Below are 16,424 nucleotides of genomic sequence, written 5' to 3' on the forward strand. Positions count from 1 at the left end.
TAAGTTCTAGCAGTTTTGGAGTGGAGTCTTTTGGGTTTTCCACATATAGTATCATATCATCTGCGAAGAGTGATAATTTGACTTCTTCTTTGCCGATTTGTATGCCTTTAATTTCCTTTTGTTGTCTGATTGCTGAGGCTAGGACCTCTAGTACTATGTTGAATAGCAGTGGTGATAATGGACATCCCTGCCATGAGGAACCAGGTTCTTTATGGCTCCGTCTGACCATGTGTTAAGGGATGCTTAGGCATACAATGTACTTAGAAATTGTTTCTATACAGTCTTTGTCCATTTTGCTCTTTTCTCCCTAATTTAACTGTCTCGACACTTCTTTACACACCCGTTACAAAAAAGTATCTTCACTTCCTTTTTCAGTAAAATTCCTTATTACTAGTGTTTTTTTAAATTAGTATTAACATTTCTATTTAAAACTTCTAACTTTTAATTAGTATTATTGCTCTGATTACAACACAGCAGAAATTTCCTCCATACTTTTTTCCCCATAAACTCTGTTTTAGTGTGGAATTTTACTGAATAGAATTGTGCTGCTCCTCCCAACACACTCCGTATTGTCTGCACCCTGCTCCCTGCCACAGGAGACTGACCCATACAGTATGGATTCCTTCAGCAGGCTCTCAGAACCTTCAGAACTCAGCAACTGACTTCTGGCTAGGTTCAGCCTGAGGGAGCCATTTAGAGAAATGAAAGTATATAGTTGCCATGCCCCTCAGTGCTCCACTGTCAGGTTATTACAGGTAAACCAAATCCTTACACCAGAGTTTCTGTATGTGAACCTTTTGATAGGGCTCCCTTCACAGTTTCTGCTAATGGCTCTCTTCCCTTGCCTAGAAATGGTAAAAAGTCTCAGCTCCCACATGTTTAACTTGAACTTTCCTCAAATTACTCAGTTTGAGTATTTATCTCTTTCCAGGTTTTCAGGGATACATGTAGCATATAATAGCAAGTAAGGAAGTTCTTTTAAAAACTAAGCAAACATTCCTTTGGTTTGGTCACTTATATGCAAACATTTTGGTGGGCCTTTTGAGATTTGCACCAATTTCAGGATCACAAGGAAATACACAGTAATGTCTGTAAATATGACTTTAAAACACACCACTTAGGAGTGTCCATAGTTCAGATACTATTTTTTAAAATAAACACATTTTTCAAGCTTTCCGTGGTTAAAATATTACATAATAATGTGTGTCTCAGTTTACAGATTTGTCCAGCATGTGTTTTAAAACTTTTTAAGCGTAACTCAAGTGTGTAATATTCTGGCTCTCTGCCTTCCCCCAACAGGAAAATTAAAAATTTGCTTTAAGCGAGAAAGTGAATACAGTAAATGCTGCATGATTAACATTCATGCTAGTGACGTTCGTTTACTAAAGGCAGTGCAACATTTCAAGATATATAAAGTGTACCTCTAAGCCACAAGAGAGAAAGCACTTAAGTAGTAATAGTAAAGTCATCTTGTTTCCTTAAGATTTCATTACATCCACAATCAGATGAACAGAGCATACTCTAGATATAAAGACCAGAGCCCCGTGAGCAATCCATGATACTGGATACCCTACTATGCTGATCCATTGCATTAAAAACCTTTATGCCAATGTGGCAGCTCTGATAAATGGTATGCCAAAGATGTAAAAGACCATTCTTTGAAAACAAGAAAGAGAGCCACAGAGCCAAACAGAGAGCCAGAAGAAAATGCAGAACACCCAAAGGAGTGAAAAATACCAGAGATGGGCAAGTGAAAGACTTGGTCCTTGAAGGAAGGCCAAGGAACTGTTTGGAAAGCTCATATATTAAAGCACCCAAAACTGGAAGAACATCTTAAATCTCCCATGTCTGCAGAAGTAACACCAGCCCAAAATGTGATTTCATCAGACCACATGAACACAACAGGATGAAAATTAGTCAAAACTCAAAATACATGCTATCATATGTAACATCATCTGTGACATTTCACCACAAAAAGAAACATTGCATACCTATAATCCCAAGCAATCTTCCTAGTTTTAATTAACAGAACTTTTACTTACTTTATATACAACTTGAAATAAAGTCTATTCAGTAACACTTCAGGACAGTGAAACAGTGCTTAACCTCTGCCTAAATAACTACTGCTTTCAGGCAGTGGCTACTAAATACCAGACCCATGGAATTCTGCCAATCCAAGTTCTGCAACAAAACTGCAAAAAATAAATACTGTGAACTAACTGTATTGTATTTAATGAATAGTCCTTAATTTTTAAATTAAGACTTTATTCTTATTTAGCTCTTTTTTTTTTTTATTTTTGATAAACATATATTTTTATCCCCAGGGGTACAGGTCTGTGAATCAACAGGTTTACACACTTCACAGCACTCACCAAATCTTATTTAGCTCTTAAACTTACTTTCTTTTTCAAGGTAAATTTAAGATGAAAACAGATATTTATTTGAATATTAGTAGGGAATCTGCCCTGTCTTGAAATTACTTCATTTTTTACAAAGGTTGCCACTGAACTTCATTAAATAAGAGCGTTCCTTGGCCTTGGCAACTGCAATACAATGTGGTTCAAGATTCTGCCCAATACAGGTGTCATGGTTGTATGTTTGTTCATTCTGGGCACAGCCATTATGCACATCCACAGGTTCACTGAAGGGGGCAAGGAAGAAAGGGCTGTCCATTATTCATATTACTGGAGTCTAAAAGAAAGACGCAGGAGCTCAATGGAGTTCATCTTACTATGTGTCAAAAGACTTAGAGAACATCAGTTAAGGAAGCATTTTGCTGATTAATGAAAAATAAGTCCTTTATGCCCATCTACCCCTTCCAGAAGGTTATACAATACTGCAGTGCATAATAAAGAAAAAACAAAAACAATTTTTAAGTGTTTCTTAAATTAACTAGTACTATTTCCCAATGCCTATGTCCTTTGTATATTACTGCTATCATGCAAAGGAGATTCCCTTGGCGTTTACTAAACATTGTGTTCACATGAAGAAGAAACAATCAGGGAAGTCCCTTCACACTCTGAAAAATTCCAGGTAAGTAGCTGCAAAACAGTATGCATCACACTGCTTAAAACAATAAAAGTAAAATCAACAACAAAAGTATATTCCATTTCTACAGAAATACTGAGACAAAATATACAGAAAACAAAAAGTCTCCTAAGAAGTTACTGTTTAAATAAGTGTATAAATATAACTTAATTGCTACATTTTAAAATAATTCTTTATTAACTCTAAAAATAACTGCCAAAAACAGGAAAGTAAGTTTAATACATGAACAAGAAGTTAGAGTAGTCTAAATGCAAAGGCATGTTCCATCTACAGACTTGGAAAATGGGCAAAGGCCTGGGTCCACAACTAACTGTGACTGAATCTCACTTAATTTTAGTTTCCTCATGTATAAAATGAGGATAATACAATCTCCTTCAGAGGCTTGTTTTAAGATTAAATGATGTTACATAGTGGAAAATATTTAATAGACCTGATACATAGTAGGCATTCAACATTTGCTTTCCATTCCCCAGTACTATATTAGCACAGTCAATAAGCATATGCCTCATAAAAATTTTGGGTTATAACTTTTTTAAAATCCCAGAATCTGGGAAACAGATTCTAAAAGAATTGACCTATAACTAGATTTCTCTGTTATTATATTCAGCTTTGGAGTTATTAAAAAGTGTCTAGTCTATTCAATATCACCATCTGCTAACCTACTGCCCACTTAGAATAACTCTTAAAACATACACATACTCTGGCGCCTGGGTGGCTCAGTCATTAAGTGTCTGCCCTCAGCTCAGGTCATGATCCCAGGATCCTGGGATGGAACCCCACCATCAGGCTCCCTGTTCTGCGTGAAGCCTGCTTCTCCCTCTCCCACTCCCCTGCTTGTGTTCCCTCTCTCACTGTATCTCTCTCTGTCAAATAAATAAATAAATAAAATCTTTAATATACAAATACACACATAAACACACATACACACAAAGCACTAGCTCAGATTAGAGAAAATTGTATTCACCAACAATCATAGCACTTGCAAGAAACATAATCCTGGGGCGCCTGGGTGGCTCAGTGTTTAAAGCCTCTGCCTTTGGCTTAGGTCATGATCCCAGGGTCCTGGGATCGAGCCCCATATGGGGCTCTCTGCTCCGCAGAGAGCTTGCTTCCTCCTCTCTCTCTCTCTCTCTCTCTGTCTGGCTCTCTGCCTACTTGTGATCTCTGTCTGTCAAATAAATAAATAAAATCTTAAAAAAAAAAAAAAAAGAAACACAATCCTACATAACATGTCCTTCTTGGGACTATAAACATTCTGACAAAGATATTACACACACAAGTTGTTTATTGTAATCAGATCAGCAAATAAATAAGTGAAAACAAACGTGTATTTCCTGCCATTGTCTTCCATTGGAAAGAAAGGTATAAAACAAGAGAGAAAAAAGACAGCACACAGGCAAGAGAGAGCTTATATCCAGTAACAACAGGATATATCATGCTTGAAGTTACGGTCCATGAAATGACTTATGAACTTAATTCAAAAGTATCTTTACATTTATTCATCAATAACCACTCTTAAAATGACACAGCAAATGATACAAACATGTAAAAGTCTCTTACTAGAATGATTCCTCTACTATGAAATAATTTCAGGAGCAGAAACGAGAGGAGGAAAATAAGTATCTACAACAGACTTTTTCTAATAGGCAAATGCTATTTTAATTAAGACTAAATTCACTGTCCCTATGGTGATTAGTTTTATATGTCAATAGGACTAGGCCACAATAACCAGATTTGGTCAAATATTTTTCTAGATATTTCCGAGAAAGTAGTTTTTACACAAGATTAATATTTAAATCAGTAAAGTTTGAGTTAAGCAGATTATGTTCTATAATCTGAGTGTGCCTCATCCAATCAGTTGAAAGCCTTAACAGGAAAAAGCACTGACCTCCTTGGAGGAAACGACAATTCCATCTTTGGACTGGGACTGCAACTCTTCCCTCAGTGTCTAGATTTGGACTTGCCAGTCTTCACAGTCATGTGAGCCAATTTCTTAAAATCTCAAACTCAACCTCCCTCTCCCTCTCTCTTTCTCTCCATACAACTACACACATATATACCCCACCTCATACTGGTTTTGTTTCTTTGGAGAAACCTAACTAATATGACCCCCATACCATTAAATGCATCCCTCAACAAATGATCCCATCACCAACTGCATATAATCACCTTACCCTTCCTTTTTGCCTTATTTTATAAAGTGATACCTCAATAAATGAATCTTGTAAAAACAAAAGCAATCTCCTTCATCATACTAACGTTAGCAGGGTTGATAAGGAGTAGAAAACCTTTCAAAAATTGCAAGCCCAACTCAGCAGGTAGGTGAATGCCTTCCATGAACGCATCTTTTCATGGGCTTTCCACAGGTCTACATGCCCTGAACTACAGGGGGCTAAACATCAGGAAAACAGAAGTCAACAAAGCGGCTTTACCATAGCAGCCAACCCTCTTTGTAGCTCCCACTCTTGTTCAGCGCCTCTGTAAACACATCAGTTCCCTAATTCTCATGCTCTCATGTACTGAGTCCCTCTAATGAGATTATCACTTCACTTTTCGCTCTTTTCAACTCCAGAATTTCCATTAGGTTTTCTATAATTTCTAACTCCTTATTGAGGTGCTCAGTTTGTTGAGTCACTGCTACCACACTTTCTTTAATTTTAGAAACACGACTTATTTACTTCTTAAAACATATTTTAAATCCTTATCTGTAAAATTTAACATCCAGAGACTAGCAGAACAGTTCCTACTGCCTCCCTTTTTTTCCTCAACGTGACACACTTTCTTGTTTCTTGGAATGTGTCCTAACTTTATGTTGAAAACTCAACATTAAAATTATATAAATATAATACAGTATAACAACTCTGTAAATCTGTCTCCCTCTACAATGTGTAGTTACTAATATCTCTGCTCAGTTTTACTTTTCTTTAATTCTTATTATTTTAAAGCCTGGTTTCCTTGGGTTGCCCCAAGTCTATGTAGCTCAGTGGTTAGTCAATGATTCAACAGAGAATTTACTCAAATACTCAATAAAGGTAGTCATCCTTTCCAAAAGGATCTGTGTGTGGGTACTGCAGCACATTCAACATTCAGAACAGTATCAAGGCTCCCCAGATTTTAGTTTGGTCTCCATAAAAGTTACTATGATAAAAAACACATAAACTTTAAAAAAAAAAAAAAAACCTTAATGATGCTAATCTTTTATTTCAAGACTGAATTCTAATCTATTGCTTGTTTTCTTTTGTCTCCTGCTATCACCCTGCATATGAGAAAACAGTAAACAGAAATCACAAGACCAGAGCCACAGAAAACCCTAAATATGCTTTTAATTCTTTTCTCTTCTTTCTTATAAGAGCATTGTCTTACAGTAACAAGGATTTTAAGATACCAAAATTCACCCTCTGAAATAACAATACAAATTTTTAAGTGGTTCAAAGAATTTTTTTAATTTCCTTACCCAGAAGATCCAGTGCTCTTACAAACACCAAGGAGGGGCCTTTTTTCAGCAAAGTTATCACACTTTTGAGTACCTGAAAAGGAACATAAAATAAAAGGTAAAATAAAACTTTGGGAAGGATTCTTTTACACTTTCCATTATTTTCATGCTCTCAAAATATAGGCAGCTAAAAAGATAGCAAAACATTCGTGACAAATTGACATAATACACTTGATTGAACAAAAATAGAATAGCTATAAATAAACATATAACTATTTTTTAAATTGAACCAGCATTTAAAATATCTTTTTTAAAAAGTTGGCACCAACTTCAATCTTATACACATGCTCCATGAGATCAAAAACCACCCTGAACTCCACCAACTAATTACCTAAGACTAGTATAATTTTCATGTCAAAAGTAATTAAAGAGAGGTAAGGACAGAAAAATTATAAAATTATAGGCCATTATCAATATACATAAATGCAAAAATCCTTTTAAAAATAGTAAACTCGGGGCGCCTGGGTGGCTCAGTGGGTTAAGCCGCTGCCTTCGGCTCAGGTCATGATCTCAGGGTGCTGGGATCGAGTCCCGCATCGGACTCTCTGCTCAGCGGGGAGCCTGCTTCCCTCTCTCTCTCTCTGCCTGCCTCTCCATCTACTTGTGATTTCTCTCTGTCAAATAAATAAATAAATAAAATCTTAAAAAAAAAATCTAAAAATAGTAAACTGGATAGCAATATATTAGAAAAAAAATTAAATCTCATAACAAAGTTGGATTACCCAACTAATAATTTCACATTGAAAAACCTATTAATGTAATATTAATGTAATTCATTATATTAGCATTTCAACAAATGCCAAAAAAGCATTTAATTCTACATCTAGTCATGATAAGAACAAAAGAAAACAAACAAAAATAAGTTTTCTTTTCCCAATGATTATTTACAAAATATTGTATAACAAAATCATAGATAATGCTTTAGATCATTCCCATGATGAGTAATAACACAAGGATACCCAATTAACTGTTCCTATTCAACCCTATACTCAAAGCCCTAGACAGGATAATGACAATAATTGAACTCAACAATATTACTGGTTATAAAACCAATGTAAAATAGCAGCAACAAGCAGAAGAATAGTCAGGAAATACAAAAAGGCTCAACCTCACACATGAAAGAAATTCCATTTAAAACTATATTGAAAAATTATATTGAAATTTGCTAATTTTGAAGAAGTGAAAATGGTACTATGGCTATAGCTTTAAGATTCTTTATCTTTTGGAAATAAATAATAAAATATTAACCAAGAGGCTGGTACAGTATCTGGAAGGGGATAGTTCATAATATTTTGGAAGAAGGAGAATAGATGCTAATGAATTAAAAGTGGCCATAAAATGATGGGTAATAGGTTCTTAAAGATTGTTATACTATTTTTACTACTTCTAAGTAAGTTAGAAACTTTTCATTAAAAAACTTTTAATTCTACTAATATACATTGACCTTCACATAAGACCTTCTCAAAAAAATCCAAAAGTCCTATAAAATTCCCTGGCCATATCAATCAAAATTCTAAATGCAAATAGCCTTTAACAGAGAAATATCACTGCTAAGACTTCACCCTACATATATAATTAGCCATGAGGAAAATAATTTGAATACAAAATTATTCACTATAGCATTGTTTGTAACAGCAGAAGACTACTAAGTTCCAAATATATAATGAAGTATTTCCCATAGCTATAAAAAAAAATGTATACTCTATGGAGATATTAAATGAAAGCTAAAATATATATACATATAGAAAAATACAGAACACTAACCCATCTTTTGTATAACATGGAGAAAGAAAGACTTATTTGCATATATACATACCTACACACACTCTCTAAGGATACATAAAAAATCTAAGGAGGGAAAATGGAAAATGCAAAAGACAGGGAACAAAACTAGGAAAAAAGCTTTCACTGTCCATATACTTTGTATGTTCTAGTTTTCAAACCATACAAATATATTAATTCCTCCTGAAATTTTGCTTTGTTTTTAAATAAGGAGACAAATTCCAAAAGAGACAAGTAAATGGTTTCATCTTCTGAGACAAGCTGGTAGACTGAAGACATGTATTTCATTTTATCCCTTCTGAAAATTCCAGTTAGAGTATATTAAATCAAACAGTGTTGAAAACTATATAATAATGCCCACAAATTTTGGAAACAGATAATTGATGACTAACTTAGCAGCCCTAAGTAAAAGTTCAAGCTCATCATGGGGGAAAAAAAAATCTGAGACTCAAACAATTTGATACCTGATTATGTCGGGTATACCTGAGATTTATCCTTATACAATTAGGAGATTGTAAAAGAGCTTGTGAGCTTTCTCTGGAGAATTTAACAAGTCAGTCCATGAAGACAGACCAAAAGACACTGTCAATCAGAAAGCTCCAACAAAGAGTACAACCAAAGCACCAAACAGTAAATTAAAAATTGACAAAAAAATTGACAAACACAACACAGAACTTTTGATCAGGTTTTTAGTTTGCCACTCACAAATATGCGCAGACAATGAAAACAACCATCTGCAAGTGTCTAACTCTAGACAGGAAGAAAGACATCAAAAATTACATATATATCTATATATATAATCACTTCACTAATAATTTATAAGATACAAGAGAAGATATTGTAGTCATGGAATAATATAAGAATGCAATGAAAAATGGACTCTTGGAGAATAAAAGGAGCTCCAAGAAATTAAAAAAACCAAGATAGATTATTTAATAAACTCAACACAAGGGACAAAAGTAAAATTGAGAAAAATTTCTCGGCAAAAATGTAAAAACTAGAGGAAACAGCATTAATATAAACACACATACACATAAAATGTTAAAGGAACAGTCCAAAGTCAAATTCTAGTCAAAAGTCCAATTTATAGATAGGAGAAAAGAAAAAAAAAAAGAAAAGGGAGAGAGAGAGAGGAAACAGAGATGAAGAAATCATCTATGAAATATTCCAAAACTTTTCCCAGAACAAAAGAATATGATTTTATAAGCTCTCTGAAGGTCTGGAACAATAGATTCAACAAACAACATCAATGCACATCATTTCATGATAGTGGTAACAAGAAGTTTCTGCAAGCCTCCACGGAGAAAAAAACAGGCTATTTACAGAATCAGGAACTCCAATGGCTGCTTTAGATACTACATAATATCACAAAACCCTACAGCTAACACCATATAGACTAAATGCCCTCCCCCTGAGGTCAAGAACAAGGCAAGAATATCCACTCTCATCACTGCTATTTAACATACAATTGGAAGTTCTAGCCAAAGCAATAAGACAAGAAAGAAAGAAAAAAGACACGCAGATAAGAAAGGCAGAAATAAAATCCCTGGGTACTGATGACTAATACACAGAATCAACAACCACAAAAACAAACAAACAACAACAAAAAAAAACCCTAATGCTAATAAGTGAGTTAATCCAGCAAGGTCTCAGGAGACAAAATCAACAAACAAAAATCAAATATGTTTCCTTTTTAAGATTTTATTTATTTATTTGAGAGAGAGAGACAGAGAATAGGAGGAGGGGGTGGGGAGAGGCAGAGGGAGAGGGGGAAGCAGATTCCCCACTGACCAGGGGGGTCAAAGACACGAGGCCTGATCCCAGAACCCTGAGATCATAACTTGAGCTGAAGGCAGATGCCTAACTGACTGAGCCACCCAGATTCCCCCCAAATCAAATGTATTTCTATATGCTAGTAATGGATTAACTAGTAATGAGATTAACGGTACAATAACAATTTGTAGACCTGAAATTAACATTACACTGTTATTACACCAACTGGAATTAAACTTTTTTTAAAAAGTAAAATAACATTTATAATTGCTCAAAAGAAAATTAAATTAATAAATCTAACAAAACACATGTAGGATTTATATGCTGAAAACTGCAAAATGCTGATAAAAAAAATGAAAGATAATCCAAATACATGGAAATATATAATTGATGTGATACACAGATTAAGGGAACAGAAGAGTACAAACAGACCCACACAAATATGGCCAACTAATTTTTATAAAGGTATAATAGCAATTAAACAGAGAAGAACAGTCTTTTCAACAAGTAGTCCTGGAGCAACTAGACAGGCACAGGAAAAAAATAAAACTGGACCTCAAACTGGACCTTTATCCAAAATTAACTCAAAACAGATCACAGATTTATATGTAAAACTATGTAACTTTCAAAAGAAAATCTGCAGAACTCAGAGTTTGGTGAAGAGGTCTCAGACATACACAGCATCAAAAAGTATGATGCATAGGACCAAAAAAAAAGTTTTTTTTAAAACAAGCAAAAAAATTAATAAGAAAACAAAAAACAAGCTACACATTGGGGAAAAAAATACTTAGAAAACCCATGTCTGACAAAAAAAAGTCATACCCACAAAATACAAACTCAAACTCAACACTGAAAAAAAAAAATACAATCCAATTAGAAACTAGGCAAAAGAAATAAAAAGATATTACACTGGAAAGAAGATATGAATGGCAAATAAAACAAAGAAAAGATTCTCAACATTATCAGCCATCAAGAAAATTGAAATTAAGACCAAAATGACATATAATTACATAGCGATTAGAATAACTAAAACAGAAAATCATGGTAATAACAAGCATTGGTGAGGACACAAAGAAACTAAATCTTTCGTGCATTCTTGGAAATGAAAAATAGTACAACCCCTCTTGAAAAAAGTTTGATGTTTTCTTTAAAAACAGCAAAAGAGGCACATGGGTGGCTCAGCTGGTTAAGTGTCTGCCTTTGGCTCATCCCAGGTCCTGGAATGGAGCCCTGCATTGGGCTCCCTGATCAGCAGGGAGTTGGCTTCTTCCTCTCCCTTTGCCCCTCCTCCCCACTCATTCTTTCTCTCTCACTCAAATAAATAAATAATCTTAAAAAAAAAAAAGAGAGTAACAATAACTTATACTTCCCATACATCCCAGCAATCACAGTACTGGGCATTTATCCCAAAGAACCAAAAAATTATGTCCAGACAAACCAGACAGAAAGTTTTACAGTACTTTTATTCAAAACAGCCAGAAAGGGAAATCATCCTAGATGTCATACAACAGATGAATATCTCTATACCATGTAATACTAATCAATATACAAGTAGAACTGTTCATATGTTAAACAACTTGGATATACCTCAAGAACATCGTGCTAAATGGAAAAGCCAATCTCAAAACTTTACATACTGTGTAATTCCAGTTATGTAATTCTAGTTATTGTCTACCAATGTCGTTTCTTGGTTTATATATTATTCTGTACTTATATATGAGGTAACCATGAAGAAATACTAGATAAAGGGTATGCAATACCCCTCTCTGGTATTTTAGCAACTTCCTAAAATATCTAGTATTTCAGAAAACTTGCTAGGATTAGTTTATAAATGTTTTTCTATAAATATTAAAAATTGGGGTTTTACTCTTTAAAAAGGTATGTATATCAGGGTGCCTGGGTGGTTCAGTCGGTTAAGCGGCTGTCTTCAGCTCAGGTCATGATCCCAAGGTCCTGGGATCCAGCCCAGCATCAGGCTCTCCGCTCATCAGGGAGTCTGCTTTCCTGCCCCCTGCCTGCCTCTCTGCCTACTTGTGATCTCTCTCTCTCTGCCAAATAAATAAATAAAAACTTAAAAAAAAAAAAAGGTATGTATATAAAAGAATGAGAAAACAAGCCACAGTCAGGAGACATCTTTGCAAAAGACACATCTGATAAAGGACAGTTATTAAAAACATACAAAGAACTCAACACTGAACAATAAGAAAGTGAAGAACCCAAATCAAAAAATGGAAAAAAGATCTGAACAGACTCCTAACCAAAGATGATATACAGATGGCAAACAGGCATATGAAAAAATGCTCCACATCATATATCATCAAGGAAGTTAAAATTAAAACAATGAAATATCACTACACACCTATTAGAATGGCCAAGATCCATAACAATGACCATAACAAATGTTGGCAAAGATTTGGAGAACAGGAACTCTTATTCCTTGCTAGTAGGAATGCAAAATAGTACAGCCACATTAGAAAACAGTTTGGCAGTTTCTTACAAAACTAAAGATACTCATACCACCCAATCCAGTAATCACACTCCTTGGTATTTACCCAAAGTTGTTGAAAGCTTTGTCCACACAAAAACTTATTTTAAAAAATCTTTTTTTAAAGATTTTATTTATTTATTTGACAGAGAGATAGAGAACACAAGTAAGCAGAGCAGCAGGCAGAATGAGAGAGAAGCAGGCTCTCCACTGAGCAGAGAGCCCAATGCGGGGCTCAATCCCAGGACCCTAGAATCATGACCTGAGCTGAAGGCAGCCGCTTAACCAACTGAGCCACCTAGGCACCCCTGTTCGTAGCATTTTTATTCTAGTTGGCAAAACTCAGAAGCAATTAGGACATCCTTCAGTAGGTGAATGGATAAACTGTGATATATCTAGACAATGGAATATTATTCAGGACTAAAATGAAATGATCAATCCATGAAAACAACATGGAGGAAAATTAAATTTGCCACTGAGTGAAAAAGTCAACCTGAAAAAGCTACCTACTATGTGACCATCATATGACATTCTGGAAAAGGCAAAACTCTGGAGACAATAATGAGAATGATGCACTACCTACTGCACTAACCAGGCACCTAAAACTATGGAGACAATAAAAAGATCAGTTGTTATCAGGGGTTTAGAGGAAAGAGAGATTAATTCATAAAGCACAAATGATGTTTAAGGCAGTGACACTATTCTGTATAATATTACAATGATGGGTATATGGCATTACTCATTTGTCAAAACCCATAGAATATATAACACCAATAGGGAATTGTAATATAATCTATAGACTTTGGGTGGTAATGATATATCAATTTAGGTGTCAACATGGAAAGACGTGGATAGTGGGAGAATTGGAGGGTAGGCAGGGGGTACACAGGAACCCTCTGTGCTTTCCATCCAATTCTGTTATACAAATAAAACTGCTCTCAAAATATTAATTTTTAAAAAAAGATGTACCAAGTTCTTAAATACTCATGTTCATTGCAGCATTATTCACAATAACCAAAAGGTGAAAGCAACCCAAAGGTCCATCAATGGATTGAATGGATAATGAAAATGTGCTATATATACACAATGAAATATTATCCAGCTTTTAAAAAGAAGGAAATCCTGTTATATGCTACATATGGATAAATCTTGAGGATATTATGCTAAGTGAAATATGCCAGTCACAAAAAGACAACTCCATTACTCTACGTACACGAAACATCTAAAGTAGTTAAACTCATAGAAACAGAAAGTCGAATGTGGTTACCGTGGGCTGGGCCTAGGCCAGGGAGAGATGGAGAGCTGTTACACAATGGATACAGAGATTCAATTTCACAAGTTGAAAAAGTTCTAGAGATCTATGTACCTACTTAACACTACTGAACCAAATGGTGATCTAAAGATGGTAAACCCCACGTGATTTTTACTACAACTAAAAACTTTGAAAAAGGTAGAAATAAGTTGTGCACATACATGGGTACACCAGTGCAAGCATGCACATTGATGTGCATACATACACATACCGATATTCAGTTACATTACACACTAACCTCATAAACATCAATTTCAAAATTTGGGATATACCTCTTAGGGGATTAGGATAAAGATATTTAGAAGAGGTAGCCAGAAACTTCAGCATGCTATTAACAATGTCTCATTTTTTCACTGGCTGACAAAAAGGAGCTGTTATATTTAGAATCCATATTAACAGAACACTCCAAAAATAATGGAGACTGACCCAGAAGAGACAGGCTAATGGTTATACATTTCGATTGTGACATGATATACCTAATATGACACTTTTAAATTGTTAATATAATTATACAAAATAGGTTAAGACTAACTCTATCATTCCTTGACAGACTATACTAACATGTGAATATGATAAAGATAAAAGATAAAAACACAATTAGTATTTGTGAATAAAGTTCTCACTATTTAATTTTCTAGGAGCTTATAACAATCAATGTGTTAAGTCTCTACAAATTACTAATTTACTATAGATTTGTACTGTTACTCCCGCTCAACAAATAAATCAAATTTCACAATTAACAATACAACTTCAATCAAGTACAAGTTAACAATTAACTCGCCCAAAGCCCACAGTATTTATGTTCCAAATTAATTATAGGTGAACTTCATCTATGGAAGCCCAATTCTTCACTCCTAACATATTTCACCTTCACCTTCAACAATAACCATTCTACTTCTGCTTCCTGGTGTCTAGAACGTCTTTACAATTTGTACCTGTATTATACATAACAATTTGATATTTTGATGAATAAAACATCATGTCTTTAAAATGCAAATAATACTGGTGAGAATGGTATGATGGTTTTGTGTTTCTCAAACCTGAATGAAGAACTCCAATTGGTTTTAGCTACCTAACAGGTTATATCTGTACTCCTAACTTTGCACTAGAAGGTCAGCCATCCAACAATTACTGAAGACTTGGATTCATCACAGATATTCAAAGGGAGCCAAGCAAAAATTTAAACAAAATAAAACCTTAACTTGCAAATGGCTTAACCTCCAACATAACTATTACCCAAACCAGGTAGGCAGAAAAGACCAGAGTCAACAATAAGCAAACAAATAATAATGGAACCTCCAAATTTATTTGAGTCATGCTCTTCAGTTTAAAAAAATATTTTTTTCTCTAATTTCAGAGTCAGAAAACTAGGTAACAAAACCTTAACTCTGCTTTAAATAATGTATTGTAGATGGTTTGAATAAACACAATTTTTAAAGTGTTAGTATAAAAATTCTACAATCTCATGAACACTGTAGCTATTAACCTATTTTTTCATGCAGGAGAAATAGGAGCATGTACTCTCCATGATGCCTAATGGAGTCACCACCCTCCCATAATGTAATCCTCCAAATTGTAGAGGATTAACTTTTTATATATAAAATTGTGTTTATTTGCATGTACAATAGAGAGAATGACGTTATACACACCTGTTCTACAGCATTTAACAGAATGTACCATGATGATTGAAATGAAAAGCGGCTAGCCAAATCCATCAAATATAAAAACTATTGCAATCCTGTTGCAAAGTCCTTTTGTTAAACTCCTTTTATTCTAAATCCTTTTAATTCTGTCCTATAACACTAAAACATTTATAAAAAGCTTAAAATCCTAATAAATCGCACAATTAAAGTAATGAAAATGGGTTTGCCCCCCAAGTTACAACTCCTCTTTTCCTCAACAAAATTTAAGACAGTTACATGTCAGAAAATGTTAAATAATATCCCCCACTGGTCTGTTTAATACAGACCAGTATTAAACTCATTTGAACCAAAGAGTTTAAGCTCATAAATCAACCTTAAAGATTTCAAGACATCAAATAGAAACCACTTCTGTGAAGATCCAAAAGCAGATCCAGAGGCAAATACAAATCCAACTCATAGTGAAATATTCCAACTCTACTCTTTTGATGTGGAGAATGATCTCTTAAATATAAAGATTTAAAGTATGCTAATACTAACAAAATTTAACTGAGAAAGTATTTTGTAGAAAATCTCACTAAACAATTCATCTTATCAGTTAATTAAACCACTTACAAGCCTTCCACCCCATTTGTTTATTTTGCTGAAATAATTTTCTTTTATAAAAGATTTAATTTGGGGTGCCTGGGTGCCTCAGTTCATTAACCATCTTCCTTCAGCTCAGGTCATGATCCTGTAACTGAGTCCCTGTAACTGAGGGTCCTGTAACTGAGTCCCTGAGCAGGGAGTGTGCTTCTCCCTCTCCCTATGCTGCTCCCCTTGCTTGTGCTATCTCTCTCTCTCTCTTGTCAAATGAATAAATAAAATCTTTTTAAGAAAAGAAAAGAGGGG

The 16,424-nt window shown here is 34.5% G+C and overlaps 1 protein-coding gene across 8 annotated transcripts in view; it reads right to left on the bottom strand.

The window, feature by feature from the left end:
* Window positions 1–16,424, bottom strand: part of BCAS3 (BCAS3 microtubule associated cell migration factor) — a 592,158-nt gene that overhangs the window by 494,324 nt on the left and 81,410 nt on the right. For all 8 annotated transcript variants that reach the window (XM_059378918.1, XM_059378915.1, XM_059378916.1 and 5 more), the window contains exon 7: window positions 6,503–6,575. In XM_059378918.1, coding sequence (XP_059234901.1) covers window positions 6,503–6,575 — 73 coding nt within the window. The remainder of the gene's footprint in view (window positions 1–6,502; window positions 6,576–16,424) is intronic.

Source organism: Mustela nigripes, chromosome 16 (assembly GCF_022355385.1).
Source record: "Mustela nigripes isolate SB6536 chromosome 16, MUSNIG.SB6536, whole genome shotgun sequence".
NCBI lineage: Eukaryota > Metazoa > Chordata > Mammalia > Carnivora > Mustelidae > Mustela > Mustela nigripes.